Below are 16,477 nucleotides of genomic sequence, written 5' to 3' on the forward strand. Positions count from 1 at the left end.
ATCCTTAGTCCAGACTCAAGCTTGAATACATAACAACTTTGAGCTGAGCTAAACAAGTGAAGTGATTTGATTCAAAACTTTTGCTTTTATGTGAAGTCAGGCAGTGAAAGTTTGTATGTAGTGTTAAGATATGTGACCACTCAGTCACATCATCACATGATGCTACATGTTACCATTCGATACTGCAGTGTGCAGACAGAACCTGTTTGTGTGTCTGTGTGTCTGTTTGCTTGTGTTACTCCGTAAAGGGTGCAAAATAACATCATAATGAAGTTACCAAGTGACAAACAGTCATGGGTGGGCCAACCCTTGGTTTCCTTGGTTTGTGAAGGTGAACAGGATAAGGATGCTAAAGCCCCTTATCAACAAACAGCCTATCAGCACACTGAGAGCACCTTTTATCAATGAGCATTTTAGTTGGCTGATTAATATTTGCACGGAATCCAACCACGTCCTGATGCATGATGGATCCAGGCAGTTGAAGGGGAAAGAGGCAATCATCCTTGCTTTTCTGCCATTCCTGATGTAGCGATTCAATTAAAAGGGCCTTCTGCCTGCTTAGGAAACCCCTGAGGTGGCTACAGAATGGACAGCTGAGCTCAGTGTCTCGGAAACTCAGGTAGCAGACATTTCTAGAGCTTTCCTGATTAGATAAGATTATTTTAATAAATCATGCCTGCCACAGATTAAGAATTAGCCAGGAGGCAAGGAATGTCATTATTTTCTAGGTATCTACATCTTTCTCCAGATTCCTCTTGGCATTTAGAGGCAGCTGCGTAGTCAACAACGTCTTCCTAGGTGGCCTTCCAAACAGCAGTGGCTCAGCTCCCTGACCAAATCTCTAGTGTCAGGCAGACAGGAGGAGTTTTTCAAAACTCCAAGAATCAGCATATTTTTAAGGCAAATGCTTGCTTCATACTTCTTCCTCCCCCCCCCCCTTTTCTTTTTTTGCAAGGCAGCCATCAGAGAAACAGCTCAACAACATTCTCTTTCTGGGAGTAAGGACAAATAAATCCAATCACTGACAGCTGAACCAGATATTTATTTGCATCCAAGTCCGCCTCTCTCAAACACTGTTGACTCACAAAGCCCTGATCAGATTTCCTGTACAATCTGATGATACATGTCTACTCAGAAGCAGGTCCCGTTGAGTTCAACAGGGCTTGCTCCCTAGCAAGCGAGTATACCACAGCGGCCTAAATATCTTCTCTGGAGTTGCAAATTTCATAGCAACGGCAATGACATTCTCAAATAGAAGATTTTTTCATGAGAAAATGGGCTGGATGAATCAGACAAACCAAAATGCAAGCCGATAAAGAGTTCACAGGGCTGACCTGGAAAGTGACCAAAAAATCAAGAAAGAAAAACAGACCATAGCTCAGTTTAGGGCATATTATTTGCATGTAGAACATCCTAGGTTCAATCCCAGCAGCTCCAAAACAGAGACCCTGAACAGCAGACAATAATAGGATAGTTGGACAAATGGTCTTCCCTGGCATCAAGCTGAACCCTGAGTTCCAAACCCACGATCCAATAATCCAATAAGTTAGTATTTATTCAAAGGCTCCCTTATTTCTGCTCTAGAGTAAGGGAGATGAGAGACACCACAGACCACGTTTTCAAAGACTAAAGGGCAGTGCTAATGACTGCCACCATCTTGAATTCTGTGAGCACCATTTACTTTAATGCCAGCTTTTTTTAAAAAAAAGGCCTGCTCAGAGACAAGCCCAGACACACGCCTAGTCTCCCATGTGATGTGCCAGTCCTGTCCTTTCAAGCACTTGCTTAGTACAGAAACATCTCCCTCCCTCTAGACACCGCTCAAGCACAGCCTTGCCTCCCTCCGAGATCAGCCAAAAGAAGCTATGCAAAGCAAGTCAACTAAATGGGGCCATTCTTCCCACAAACAACATGTGGCGAGTGGCAGAGAAGTAATAATCAGAATATTCCAGCTAGCATTAACAGTCCAATATGGGGTGGGTGGGGTAAAATGAAATGGGGAGACCATGACGTGAAGCCGGCCCATCATCCAACCCCGAGCTGTTTAACAAACAAAAGAAAACTGGAGGTAGCTTGCTGGTAGGCAGAGGAGAATGTATCAGCTGCTGCTTGGAAGTTGTGTGTGCAAAAAAAGAAATGCTTGACTTTAGACTTGTAGGTCATTTGCAGAATTCTGGCTGAGAACTTAAAAAACAAGGGATGTTGGAATAGGTAGGTACCATACTCTACAGGCTGTGGGGTTGTGAAACATGACATTTTCTTTATAACGCAAGGCATCTTCCCACCTAATATCCTTCCAATATATTGGTTTTCAGCCTTGCGAATGTGTGGTATGCAGTCTGCATAAATGAACATAATAAATAAATAAGAAAGACAATGTACAGCACAAGGCAGTTAAGCCAGTGAACTGCTCGGGATGTTACTTCTGCCTCAAAGCATTCTGGCTAGGATCCCAGCCAAGCCCATCCACTCATTAAACCCCTCTGGACCTGGTAGACTCACACTTAACCAGGCATTGGTTTCCTGTGGCTGTTCTAATCAAAAGGCCTGATAATTCTCCCTTAATTATAAAAACAACAACAACAACAACAACAAATGGAGTTTGCTTATTGGCATAGGTTAAGTCCAGTCGCGGATGACTCTGGGGTTGCGGCGCTCATCTCGCTCTATAGGCCAAGGGAGCTGGCGTTTGTCCCCAGACAGCTTCCGGGTCATGTGGCCAGCATGGCTAAGCCACTTCTGGTGAACCAGAGCAGTGCACGGAAATGCTGTTTACCTTCCCGCCAGAGCAGTACCTATTTATCTACTTGCACTTTGTGCTTTCGAACTGCTAGGTTGGCAGTAGCTGGGACTGAGCAACAGGAGCTCACCCCGTTGTGGGGATTCAAACCGTCGACCTCCTGATTGGCAAGCCCTAAGCTCTGTGGTTTAACCCACAGCGCCACCTTATTGGCATAGGACAGGGGTAATCAATATGATGTCTTCCAGGTGTTTATTGGACTCCAGCCTCCACCAGTCCCTGCCAACATGACCAACGAACAGTGGCGATAGAAGATGCAGTCCAGCAATAACTAGAGGGAGTCAACTTAGGGACCATATTTTGTTTTTGAGGCAATTTAGTGGGCACTGTTCAGGAAGTAACGTGGATTCAAATTTAGTCCCCCCCCCCCCAAATGCAGCACGTGAAATTTAACACAGTTAGAATGTGTGGATTCGTTTTGGTGCAGATGTGCATTCTTCATTCACAGTTTGAGTTTGCACAGATTTCATGATTACAGGTAACAAGAAAAAAATGGAGCGACAGAGTTATGATGGTGGTGATGAGAGGTGATTATGATTCTGAGGGGAAGGGAGGGAGACATGATAGGAGACACACTGATGTGGGGGGGGGGGAGCCAGGTAGCTTTACAATGTACAAAAGGTCTTTCCCCCAAATGATAGTCTTCCCTTTTCTAAAATTATCTCCAAAACCATGAGGGTTAGCAACATGGGAGTCACCAAACATATTCATACGACAGCTTTGTTTCTGAAGCTGTGTTCTATGGACATACAGCTAGGAGCCACAGGAAACTGCCCATTAATCTGCACTGATAGTTATCACACAATAAACATGGGAACACCCCATGGACATATTTGGGTACAATCAGCAAAAAGGCAGTAAAATGAGGTGACCTTATGTACAGAGCAGGCATAAACGTTGCTTTTGTAGATACTCTTAGAAAGCGTAGATAAGCTGTAGCTAATACAGAGACAGAAGAATAGGGGGAAAGGCAGAGATGGGTGTACGCTAGCCAGAAAGGAGCCTAGCCCCACCTCAGAGAAATAAAAGTAATTCTTTCTGAACCAAGAGACGCCCATCATGCCACGACAGTGGGGAGGCTCCCACCAAGCACACTGTGAGGCTGCTTTCTGAGGCCAGCTATTTTTTTTTTTTTAGATGCTGTATATTTCCACCCAGAGAAGCCAGCACATGCTCTGTATGCTGGGAAACCCAGCTGGCTTAACAGAAGCTATCTCCTGATCAGCAGGCCTGCTCAGGGCAACTTCTCCCTCTCGCCAATGTTTCCCTGGGGAAATTACAAAACAAGGTAAAAGGGTGCCCAAAGGCATAAACAGGCACGGGAGCTAAGCGAGGGATGTGGAAGGTAATCACCGGGTCCAGGGATGAAAATAATAATCACAATAGCATCAACAAACACATCCTTCCTCCTGCACTCTGGCATCTGGGCTATAGGGGCCTGCTTCCAAGATGTGCTGACTCTGCACTGCTTCCATTAACTTCGCAAAAAAACCAATGAAGGTAGCATTTCTCCTAAAGAGATGCCGCAGAGGCAAGCAGCATATGAACCAGAAAACAAAATGAGCAGAGTAAATGCAGGACTCATTCGCCAGGCCCTTTACTAATCTTATTCACTACTCCGCACTGGCTTTTGTACCAAGTGAGACCTCAGATGGAGACCTGAAGTGATTTTAACCAAGAACAGCCCCCCCCCCCCAGTTGTTATTTCTGACTAGTTGGAGAAGGTAGCGTTTCGACTCTCAGACTAAGACCAGCAGATCCAGGTTAAAATGTAGCCATGAAGCTCACTAGGTAACCTTTGGTCAGTCATCCCATCTCAACCTAGCCTACCTCACACGGTTGTTGTGGGGATAAAATGGGGGGTATAATACCTTGAGCCCACTGTGGCAAAGGGGAGATATAAATGGAAAAAATAATACTTATATAGCACTTTTTGTGGGTTCAAAGAACTTCAGCAATCCTTACCACAACTTCTAAGCAGGTTAGTATTATTCCCCTATTAGAGATGGGAGAGTGGGACTGGAAGATATGTATGAGGCAGTGAACGGCACAAACTAGTTAAAGACAGTGACGTCAATGGAATTAAATAATCTTAAATCGAAGTCTTCTGGGTTGGATCCCAGTAAAGCACCCAGACAGGCTCACTGCTCATTAATCTCCTCTGGGCCTGCCACGCTCCTGCACACACCTAACCAGGCACCAGCCCTTTTAGTTGTTCTAACCATGAGCAGCGTTATCAGTCGGGGTGATGAGAATTATATTCCAACACCATTTGGAAGGAGACACAAGTTTGGTGTTCCCACTGCTATTCCAAATCAAATGGGGGGGGGGCACATATAAATTACTTTCATTTAGTAAATCCCCTCCAAAATCACCTTTTATTCGGGGTATTATTCAGCTTTGGTGTATGCAGTAATTCAGGAAACAATGATGATGATGATATAGCAATGCCTAGTGAGATCCATCATGGAGAGTAGATTTGAACTGGAAGCGTTCTAGACTGCAGCTCATGTCCTCTGTCGTCTAGCCGCTACAACACAACAGCTCTTTTAATAGCGCTATTTCTATGGAGTTGCAAAGATTATACACCCAACATAATGGAGGAATCAATGTCCTCCCTCCCCAGTGCTGAGTCATGCCACAGTGGTGATGAGGCTAGACTTGGACTCTTCATGAGACTTTACACACACTTTCTATATGCAGTAGATTTTCCTCAACAACCAAGTCAATGTTAGGCAGCGCACATTCTGTGTTGCACTTAGGCAAAAGTGTTGATGTGGGTGGGGCTGTGCACTGCTTCCCTCTTTTCAAGCCCTCATGGCAGCCTCTTTCTTCAGCAAAGGAATTGTTCTTGGCCTCGTGCATGTGGGTGACAACAGTGACTCATCTATCTGGACAGAGTGCACTCCAACAGGGTAGGGGGGCGGAAATGACCAGTGCTATTTTTATGGAAGAAGAGGTGCTGGAACTCACCATAAACACCTCCCTTGTTCTCTTATAATGGCAATGGAGCCCACCTGAGTTCCTGCTCAAAAAAAGCCCTGGAAATGACCTTAACACAGGGTGCAGTGTTATGAATGAGGGGATCCCCTCAAATGAACATTCAGCCACCACCCTCCTTAGACTTCCAGCGTCTTAAAAAAAGGTCTGCCTGGAGCCATCTGTTGTGATACTTCAGTGTGCATCTGTAATAATCCTATATGCTAACAGCAGATTCATTCCTTGAGTGTGGATCCCTGTATAGCCAAAATGGCCCAGGAGGTGATGTGCAGAAGTACTTGCAGACAGAGAAAAGTACAAAATAGTCTGTAGAAAAATAAAATCAAAGTAGCATCCCTGCATAGAACAACCCCACAGGGCCCGAACATGTTCAGTGGCCATGGGAATGCCGACTGTTGAGGAGGGGACAGGAAAAGGGGGTGGGAGTGGAAATGGAATGGAGTATCCTAGAAAAAGCATGGCCAAATGTTGCTGCAAGTCCCACTTGTCTGGACTATATCTGAGCTACTTCAAGGAATACGGTTCCAGTGCCAGTCTAGAAGAGAGTGAAGTAATGGGGCATATTTTAGATATTAAGGACTTTAAGCACAACACATGGTTTATAGCCTAACTAGAACAATGGTAGGTTGACAAAGCAGGCAGTGTGTCACCTCTTTGTGTCTTGAAGATGGCTCATTTATTTTTAATCAGAAGCCACCCAGGGCTGAATGCAGAGGCGAGTATTTTTTACCTTTGCTGCATGCCAGTGCCTCCTGCCCTATGCATATCCAGGGCACATCTCTGGGAAAATAGGGGACACATCATAATGTGTCTCACTCTCGAGACTATAGGAAAACATGAGACTGCAGGAGGAGATAGGAAGCCAGACCTATCCTTCTTAAAGGCTGGAAAAGGCACCACCAATGGGGATTTCATCTTCATGTATAAAAGTTGCATTATGCGTAAGGAGAAGACTTTCCAAGGCCTCCTCTAGCATTTAGGCTACCAACAGAAAAGACAAAACGCCAAAGGCAGATTCCCAAAGTGAGCACAAGCAACTAAAGGTAAAAGGTAATGCTTGTGTTTGCATTATTTCCATCATCAAGCTATTTTAGAAATAAATAAATCAGCACACCTTTTCTTTGGGAATCTTAAAAGTCTCTCTACTGAATGAGGCCTGCGACATTTACAGCAGCAGCAAGCAGTCATTGCTCATACTTCCTGAAGCAACAGGTGGGCTTCCTGAACCAGTTACACAAATGGGAGAGAAGGGGATGGAAAGCTTTTCGGGGTCTCCCTTTTATAGATGCACTGGGACGTACAAAGAGCGAAACCAAGACAGCTTGTTCGTTACAATCAAAGTTTGGGTTGATGCTGTCAAGAGATCGAGGGTCCTGGATCACTGTCCCCCGTTTATTACGGTACCTCTTTGACTCGCGCTCTTTCCAGGATGCGGGCTAGGGCAGTGCAAGTATTAGAAGTACCGTAATAGCACTGCATGGAACGTGGCATCGCCCTGGAGCTGCGCCCGCCAATTGCCTGGAATGCTGAATGGGCACGAAACGCAGAGCAACAAAGGCGAGGGGAGTCCTCGGCAGGAGGCGATCCGCGCCTTGATTGGCTGCGGCGGGAGGCTTCGCTCGGCCTTTTGAAGGAAAGGAAGGAGAGCGCATTGACCTCCCCACCAAATACCCGCACAGTTCAAGTCATCGGCTTGGCTCACATGCACAAGGCGAGGCAAACGCGCACAAAATGCAAAAGCAGGGCTGTCCGGAGAAGTGGAGGAGCTCCGCGATCTAGACATATACATATATATATACACACAGGAATGCTTTCGCGAAGAGTCCTGCATTGCAGGGGGTTTGGACTAGATGACTCTCGGGCTCGCTTCCACACCCCCACACACCCCCACACACCTGGATCTTACAAGACTCTCCAAGCACACACTTCTCCCTGGCTCCCCCAGTAGCATCTCCTTTACCTTGCTCTCCTCCTCTTCCTCCTCCTCCTCTTCTTCCTCCTCTTCCTCCTGCTCTTCTTCTACCGCCACCGGAGCTGCAGCGACAGCCGCCGCCGCCTGGCTGGGGATCTTAACCTCCTGCGGGTGGCTCTGCTGTCCGGCTTGGGCAGTCCTAGAGGCGGCGGCGGCGGCGGCGTCCTCGTCCTCCTCGGCGCCTCTCTCCTGGCGCTGCTCTTTCTCCTCCTCGTCCCCTTCTTCTTCGGCAGCCCCGATCTCCTCCTCCTCGCGGCGCCTTCTCCCCTCGCCCTTCACTTCCCCGCCTCCCTCCTCAGGAAGCCGGGGAGGCCCCGCTGCGCCGGGCTCCTCCGCTCCCGCTTCGCCGCCCTCTGCCCCGTCCGCCGGCTCTGCCGCAGCGCTCTCCTCGGCGGCCTCTCGGGGCTCGCCTCCTCCCGGGGCCGCCGCTTTGTCGCCCTCCGAGCCGGTCCTCAGCTTCACAAAGACCGAGGCGAGGATCACGGCCAAGACGGTGAAGAGCAGCGGGACGGCCAGGTAGTATAACTCCGACGCTACATCCATCCCTCCTTCGGCAGCAGCAGCGCCGCCGCAGTCCCTGCGCTGGGGGCTCCGCAGCACCGCCTGCAACGCACCAGCAAGGAGCTGCCGCCGCTAGCAGAGAAGAACCGCGTTATTAAGGATAAGAGCGGCAGGCAGCTCCCTCCGATATCTCGCCTGCCCTGGTTCTGCTGCCGCGCAGTGGAAAGAGCTCCGGCGAATTCCACGGTCCCCACGCGCGCCGCGCAACAGCCTGACAGCAGCAGCACTGGGCGGAATCCCGCCTCTCCTCAAGCTGGGTCGGGTTTCACAACACGCGCGTCACAGCCCTGCGCCCCGCCCACCGCCGCGCGCTCCCGCCTCTCAGAGCCCCTGATGCGGGGGGCGCGAGTTCGCTTTGCTCCTTCTCCCCAGCTGGTATGGGTTGGGCCCAGTCCTTGACATCATCATCATCATCATCATCATCATCATCATCATCATCATGTTTCTATGTTACTTTATATTTTTAAGCAAAAACAACAACTCAAAAGTTTACAACCTTAATTAAAACATCAAATAAAACAATCCAGAATAATACAATATTGAAGAAAGTGAAATATTATATCATAAAACATCTTACAATATCATCAAATCATAAGATACATAGGCATAACCAGGGGACAGCCCCCCCATCTAATAAATAAAAATACTTAACTGACCAATCGCGTCATAGATAGCTTGGTTTTACCCCCCTCCATCCTGCCCCCAATATAAATCCTGGTTATGCCTATGAATAGATAAACACTATGATCAAGCAATCATAAAATCGTGTCATAAAATCGTATCGTGCAGTCATCACCCGAGGCCTTTCTTCGTGTGCCTCTTCCGCAAGAGGTCCATAGGGTGACAACACAATATTTATGGAATACTTTGTTCTGCTTCTCCCCTTCAAACTGTGTATATGTGTGCAGGGGAAGGGGGGCAATTATTTCTGTTTGTTATTATGGTTTGCATGTGTTTTTATATTGAAAACTGACCTGTGATCTTTGGATGAAGGTGGTGTAGAAATAAAATAAGTAAGAATAACAAGCCTCTTTCCACCAATGAATTGCACTTGCTCAGTTAAGACAACTGGGTGGCCCTGAATCAATCACTCAGCCTCTGCCTCAGTTGCTTACTCATAAAATGGGGACATTAAGCACTTATTTCACAGGAATGAGGAAATATTAAGACTGTAAAACACTTGGTCCATTAAGAGTGCTATATAACTGGCGCACTCTCTCAATCCCATCATCTCCCACTTAAATACTCTGTCTGCTATGGATTCTCTCCTTCCACCCAGCAAGGAAGGTTCTTTTTGTCCATAATCTCCAAAGCCAAGCAACAATTAAGGTTGGTTTAGCAATTCAGTTGTTTTGTTCCTCAGTATACAAGGGAACATCTTGCACGAGGGAATCTCTTTTACACCTTCTCCAGAGATTTCCCTGGCCTAGTGCTAAGTACTTTCCCTGCCTGTATGCTACACTAAGTGAACATCCAAAAACTTCTCTGCTCACCTTCCCCCATTCCTAGAACTCATTATTAAAATACTTAATACAGCTGGGCTGTCTGTCTCTATTTGCCTTCAGGATAAGTTGGTCAGGATCAGGTCCAGAGACATCCTTCATGAATGGAGATGGTCAGTCTATTAAACCAAGTTAGGAATGAAGGTGAGCAGTGGACTGAGAAGTGTTGCTTCCCTGTTTTTGAAAAGTATTGTAGCTGAAGAGCCTTTGGCTTCAAAGCAAGGTAGAATCTGAGGGGCTGGCAGCCGCCGCCACCGGTTAAACCACAGAGGTACAGCTTCCCTTAGAGACACCTGTATCATTTGTCACACACATTGGCTTTTTGCATTGTTCAGTCTACTTCCCACAGCAATGCCTCGCTAAGCAAGGCAGGAAGAACAATCCTTGATGCACCACAAAAGGAGGTGACAGAAAACATCTCTGGACAATAGGGCCATGCTTTTCCCCTCTCTTTAACAGTCGTAAATATTGATTAAACCCTGCAAGGTTTGTAAGGCTGGTAGCAGATTGCTGCCCAGAAGTAAAATTTATCTGTGCCGTTACAGACTCCCCCCCAAGCTATCAGGATAGATAACTATGCCCTGACTTGCCAACAGGAAAGGGAAATTAAAGCTCGCATGCCAGACTCATATCCTAGGGCTGCTAGGTGCTGGCCTGTAAACAGAGCGATTAGTCCTGCAGTTCTCCATCCTGCTTCTGTCATAAAGGGAGAGAGAGAGACTGCACCATAACCTTGCAGTCAACGCAGATGCAGCCTTCAGTGATGTTTACTGGTCTCGAGTCATTGCCAGGAAGCTGGATGGCCAGATATTGTTTGCACAGCCTTGGGAAAAAAGATAAGGTACAAGATGGATGCTAGAAGCGGCAGAAGTTTTACCCATCTCTCCATTTTACTCATTTTCCCTTGTTTCTTTTGTAAAAACAAAAACAAAAACCCACAAAGAGGTCAGCTTCAGCCTTCTTTGGTTCATTTTAAGATTCTGAAGTTTGTATGTAACACCAGAACTCTGGTTACAGATAGGTAGCCGTGTTGGTCTGCCATAGTCAAAATAAAAAATTTCCTTCCAGTAGCACCTTAAAGACCAACTAAGTTAGTTCTTGGTATGAGCTTTCGTGTGCATGCACACTTCTTCAGATACACTGAAACAGAAACAAGAAGGATCTGGCAACTTCTGTTTCAGTGTATCTGAAGAAGTGTGCATGCACACGAAAGCTCATACCAAGAACTAACTTAGTTGGTCTTTAAGGTGCTACTGGAAGGAATTTTTTTATTTTGACCAGAACTCTGGTAAGATAAGAGAGGGTTGGCTTTTATCCACATCCTCGCTAAACATATCCCAATTTTTTTCAATAGATGTATAAATGAATCAGCGTAGGTGCTCAGCATAGGGCTGTCTTCAACCAACTCCTCTGACTAGGGCAAGGGCTTCTGCCTATGAAACAGGATGTTCTTTCCCCACATCTGCTCTGGGGTTTAAGGAACCCCTAGAACAGATCAGGAGGAATTCATGGGGAGGAAAGAAGAGGAAGTTCCTTTGTGTAGGTGGTGGAAGCCTTTGTGCTACTGGGACAAATTTGCTGGGTAGAACTCAGTCTCTAGCTCATGTTACAGTTCCCAGTTTTGTGTGAAGTCTTGAGGGGTCCATTGAATGCAATGCTTTGTACTGAGACAGCAAAGCAGGAGTGAGGAGCTCTGTGGCCCTCCAGGTGTAGCTGGACTTCAAACCCCCATCAGCCCCAGCCAGCATGGCCAATGGTCGGAGATGGTGACAGTTGTAGTTCAAGAACATAGAGCCACAGGTCACCCCCATCTCTGTACACATACAGCTTGTGAGATTTCACCAAAGGCTTGAATTTTTACAGATCTAGGACCCATATTTAATCCAGACATGCATCTGGGGATCCTTTTCTTTTCTTTTTTCCCTTTTACCATATATTTGTGTGGTGGTAGCACAACTGTTATGACCCACTTTAGATCACCTTTGTTGAAGACAAAGGTTTTAAATGCTCCCGGTATTGGGCAGTCCAGCCTCATGTGAGTGCCTGGTCAGAGATCTGTGTGTGCAGAGATGCTTGCAGCCATACACACACTTTGATTTTATGCTACTAGCTTGCAGGTCAGAGAAAAAGTGAGTCAGCATCAGTAATGAGAAGTGATGGATGCAGGGCTGCTCCCATTTTCTAAAATATATGAATAGAAGTTCCAGCTGGCATTTGAGACGACTTCAGCCTTTAAGAGTTGTAGAAAACAAACAAACCCACCAAATCACATTGTTTGCATTGTTCCCTTTACAGCAGAAGGCAGAGGCGTCCCAGCCACCAGGCAGGGGAGGCCACTGTTTCAGGCACCAGAAACTCCTCAGGCAGCATGCCTGTGGGTGCCTTGCCTACCCCCCCCCCAGGAGAAGCCCCACCACAATCAGCACCATTTTGGGGCAAGTTTGCAGCCATTTTGGGCAAGATCTCAGCTGAAACCAGTGCAGTCTTACCCTAAATCAGCACTGATAGTGGTGCCACTCATCTGACAACGGTGCATGCGGTAGGATGCATGGTGGTGGCAGAACAGGTGGCAGCAGAAGGTAGGAGATCGCAGCAGCAGAACTTCCCCTTTAATCTCACCACCCCTGGCAAGAGGGTATTAATCAAGCTCGCCTCTGGAGACAAGGGTCACATTCCAGCATGCCTTTAAGGGACAGGGTTTGTTTTCTTTTGATTTTGTCCTACTTAAGTCAACAGAGCCAATATAAATTCTCTCCGAGCTCTAATGTGACCTTTATAAACTAATATTTTATGCATTGCCTGGGATAGGGAGACCAAGTAAATCCACTTCAAAGAACAGTGGACTGGCCAAAGCAACGTCTCCAGGGTTGTAGCTGGGATTGTCTTTCGGGCTAATCCTATCAAGACGGTGATCATTAGCATGCGGATAATTATATTCTTAGTAACAAACAGCCATAACACCTAATCTTCTCCTCCATACAGCTTTATATCTCACAGGAAAGGGATAAGCAGAGCTGGACTGTTAGCGATCGCTCCCTTTTGGACGGTGCTAAGCACATCTAGGAAGAATTGTCAGCTGGCTGGTATTTCTTCTCTTTTGTTAGACAACATACAGTTGCTAGATACGTCAGTGTCATTTTTCAGAACTGACTATGACAGAAAAGGGAAGTGAATTCTCTTTAAATCTTTAGCATTAGAACATCTCTACCTTTCTCTCCGCTTGACTCAAATCTTTGGGAAGGTCTGGGCTAGTTGCCTCCAAGTTTCATTTTGGCAGGTAAAAGTAATAGATGACAGAACTGGCATCTGATACAGTTTTCCAGTTCTCTGATTTAATCAGGGTAGCTCCCACACTGACTACAGTACTTCTGTGTGCAAGAGGGAGTAACTGGTACAAGTGAGCCCAAGTATACAGCACATCAGTGATAGGCCATAGCCTCTTATTTTATTTGTTGCTTAAATTTCCATTTTGCAGAAGTGTTCATATGGACACACTCAATATGGACATTTCTGGATTTTGAGTATCTAGCGAAGAAACACCCAAAACTTGATTATTACTATTTTTTTAAAAAAAGGGAGTATGGCATAAGAACATAAAAGGAGCCTGCTGGATGAGGCCAGTGGCCCATCTAAACCCAGCATCCTGTTCTCACAGTGGCCAACCAGAAGCCCATGGGAAGCATGCAGCCAGGAACCAAGTATATACAGTGGTACCTTGGGTTAAGTACTTAATTCGTTCCGGAGGTCTGTTCTTAACCTGAAACTGTTCTTAACCTGAAGCACCACTTTAGCTAATGGGGCCTCTTGCTGCCGCCGCGCCACCGGAGCACGATTTCTGTTCTCATCCTCTTAACCCGAGGTACTATTTCTGGGTTAGCGGAGTCTGTAACCTGAAGCGTATGTAACCCGAGGTACCACTGTAGTCTTATGCGACTGAATATTTGGTTCTCAGAACTTCTGACAAAAAGGGAAATCTATGGACTGGGAATCCTTTTGAAGATTCACCGATGAAGAGCCATAGATCTGTACAAAGGGTTGATGTGGCAATGGGTAGGGAACCTGGTGCCCTGCAGATGTTGCTGCTCTGCAACTCTCATCATCCCTGAAAATGAACCATGCTAACTGGGGCGGATGGGAATTGGAACAAAACTTCCTGAGGGTCACAGGTTTACCTTTCCCGGTTATAAGGAAGTGGTAGCATGGTTTGCCAAGATTCTCCCCCTCCCCCTTACTTAAATGACCAGATTGTTGTTGTCTGCTCTCCTTAGTCCAGATCACCCCATTTTTTTGGAGATAAAGGCCAGTTCTTAATCAAACTGTGTCTAATTTTCAACAGCCCAAGCTCTTCCACAGAACACTTGGCTAATTTCAGCAGTTTGCTGCCCTCTACTGGAAAAGGGTGGTCCTCCAAACAAATATCTAAGCAGGAAATTGACAGCAAGGACAACTGCAACTATGGTGGCGATATGCAGACTCAAGTCGATGTAGAATGGAATGGACCTTATTGAGAAAAACAAGGTAGGAAAGGATAGTTGAGCGCCAGCACTATTTCCAATGCACAAAGACATGTCAACCTAATTTGTAAACAACCAGTGTGTTTGGATAGCCAATGCACAACTACACCATGGCATGGTAACAGAGCAAATCAGTTGAACATCTGAAGTGGGAGAGAAAATCCCCCTTCCCTTCTCGCTATTATGATTATTTGATAATTAGGAAATTGCCTTCCACATACATGGTCCCAGGTGGCCTACAGCCATGTCCTTAAAAGGCAGAAAAGAACGACCCAGTGTAGGTTTAAAATCACAAAATGAACACCTAAGGCAGGTAACTTTTCAATTAGCTGAAAAGGCTTGCAGAAACAAAAGTGGTATGAGTTGTTTCTAGAAATCATACATAGTGGGTACCTGCCATTATCTTAGCAGGAATGCTGCTCCGTAGAATAGGGGCAGCTATACTGAAAGCCCTGGTCTGATTTACTGTGGGGTTGACTTTTGGTACCTCTGGAACTTTTAAAGACAAACTCTCCTACAGAATGCAGTATATAAGGGATATATAAGGGGAAAGTGCCTGGTAGCAGACTGACAGCCAATGCAAATCCCGCAAACAAGATGGTACCATACAAAAGGGAGTCTACCAGAAGGACAGTGAAACTCTTTCCCCACCAATGCTGCAGAGGGAGACCATGAAGATAAAGGCAAAGCTGCAAATAAGCTGTTGTTCAGGTTCAAGAATCTAAATCCTGTACCACAGAATTGTAAGAATTTGCAAAGTCTTAAGAAACTGACGTAGGTGGCTTCCTACAGAGTTCAATGGGGCTTACTTTCTAGTAACCATGTATACTTGGATCACAGCTTCAGCCATTTCCTGGGCTGGCTATTGTAGGACCCTGCGACCACCATTCAACTATCAGACTGCTGTCTTGAAGTTAAATGGAGTATTATTCATAGCTGCTGGCAGAAACAGGAAAGGCCAAATTTTACAGTGGGCTGCACAGGAGGCAAACATTGTTCATTGCTGAATGCACCTAACTGAATTAGAAAAAAGTAGAAGTGAATACTAGACCCATCAAGGATATGGGGTCTCATAAAAATTGACCACGTTGATACACTGGTATATTAAGCTGGAGCAAGTTTGGGAAAAGAGGAACTTGTGGACAGTAAAGCAAATAGAACAAGGGACAGAGGTATTCTGTGAACACTTGCAACCTCAAACAGACACAGAACATAGGCAGGAAAGTGTGTTAAATGTTTAGGGTTTTGATTGGGACATGTGGTGAATACTTTAAAGGATCATAACAGGGAACTGTATTATTTTCAGAAATCTCAGCAAGACCAGGTGAACACAGAACTGGGATGAGCTCATGGTGGGAAAGGCTACTGAATTCTGCAGTGTAGGTCAAAGTCACATGTGGAGAAAGAGGGAGAATCAGAGGGGCATTATGTTTGAGACAGCCACCTTATATGGAACCCAAGGTTTAAGAACTATATAAAAAGGGGCAAAAGCATGAGGGGCGTGATTCTTTTGGATTTGGACCACCAAAGCTGTGGGTGCATATGGGACTCTGGGGTGACAGGTAAGAACTGCTACCTTAAATCTCTACTGAAATGCCTTGTGTTTCTTCTTTTCAATATTTGCGTGACTTTATGGTTTTAAATGTTTGTAAGAAATTGTGTGAAACTTGTTTAAACCATAACCACATTTTTTCCGATTGCACTCTAAATCTAGAGAAAGACCAAGGTCAACAAAAAGATGATTGGAAAGCTTTGTAGGAGCTTCCAGATCAAACTCTGGTAACTAATTAAAGTCTCCTAAAAATAAATTCCTACAATATAATTGCAGAGGTTATATGGCCATCTGCCATGTGATCTAGCTGAGATTCTTGCATTGTAGGCAGTTGAACTAGATGACCCTAGGGTACCTTCCACCTGTGCAATTCTATAATAGACTATTCCCTTTTTTACTATTGATGAGTTTTCTAGTAAAACATAGCTAATTCCTCTCAGCCGCATAACTATAGCCTAGCACTGAGTAAGTAGCACACCGCCTAGCATGCATAGAGAGCGAAGCAGAGATTCACAACTTCTTTCAGATCTATGCGGTTGCTCTGGCTAAGTAAAGGATGTTGTAACTTCCAGTTAA

The 16,477-nt window shown here is 45.8% G+C and overlaps 1 protein-coding gene across 4 annotated transcripts in view; it reads right to left on the bottom strand.

Annotated features, from left to right (window-relative positions):
- The window catches only part of JMJD6 (jumonji domain containing 6, arginine demethylase and lysine hydroxylase), a 79,868-nt gene that overhangs the window by 48,696 nt on the left and 14,695 nt on the right, over positions 1–16,477 (bottom strand). The window contains exon 1 of one of the 4 annotated variants that reach the window (XM_083487627.1): positions 7,761–8,596. The exons of 2 other annotated variants lie outside the window; for them this stretch is intronic. In XM_083487627.1, coding sequence (XP_083343753.1) covers positions 7,761–8,315 — 555 coding nt within the window. In that variant the 5' untranslated portion in view covers positions 8,316–8,596. Of the gene's footprint in view, positions 1–7,760; positions 8,597–16,477 lie in introns of those variants that run through there. One more of the 4 variants, XM_083487628.1, reaches the window with a different exon arrangement.

The sequence above is a fragment of the Podarcis liolepis genome, assembly GCF_965112155.1.
Source record: "Podarcis liolepis genome assembly, chromosome: 2".
Lineage (NCBI taxonomy): Eukaryota > Metazoa > Chordata > Lepidosauria > Squamata > Lacertidae > Podarcis > Podarcis liolepis.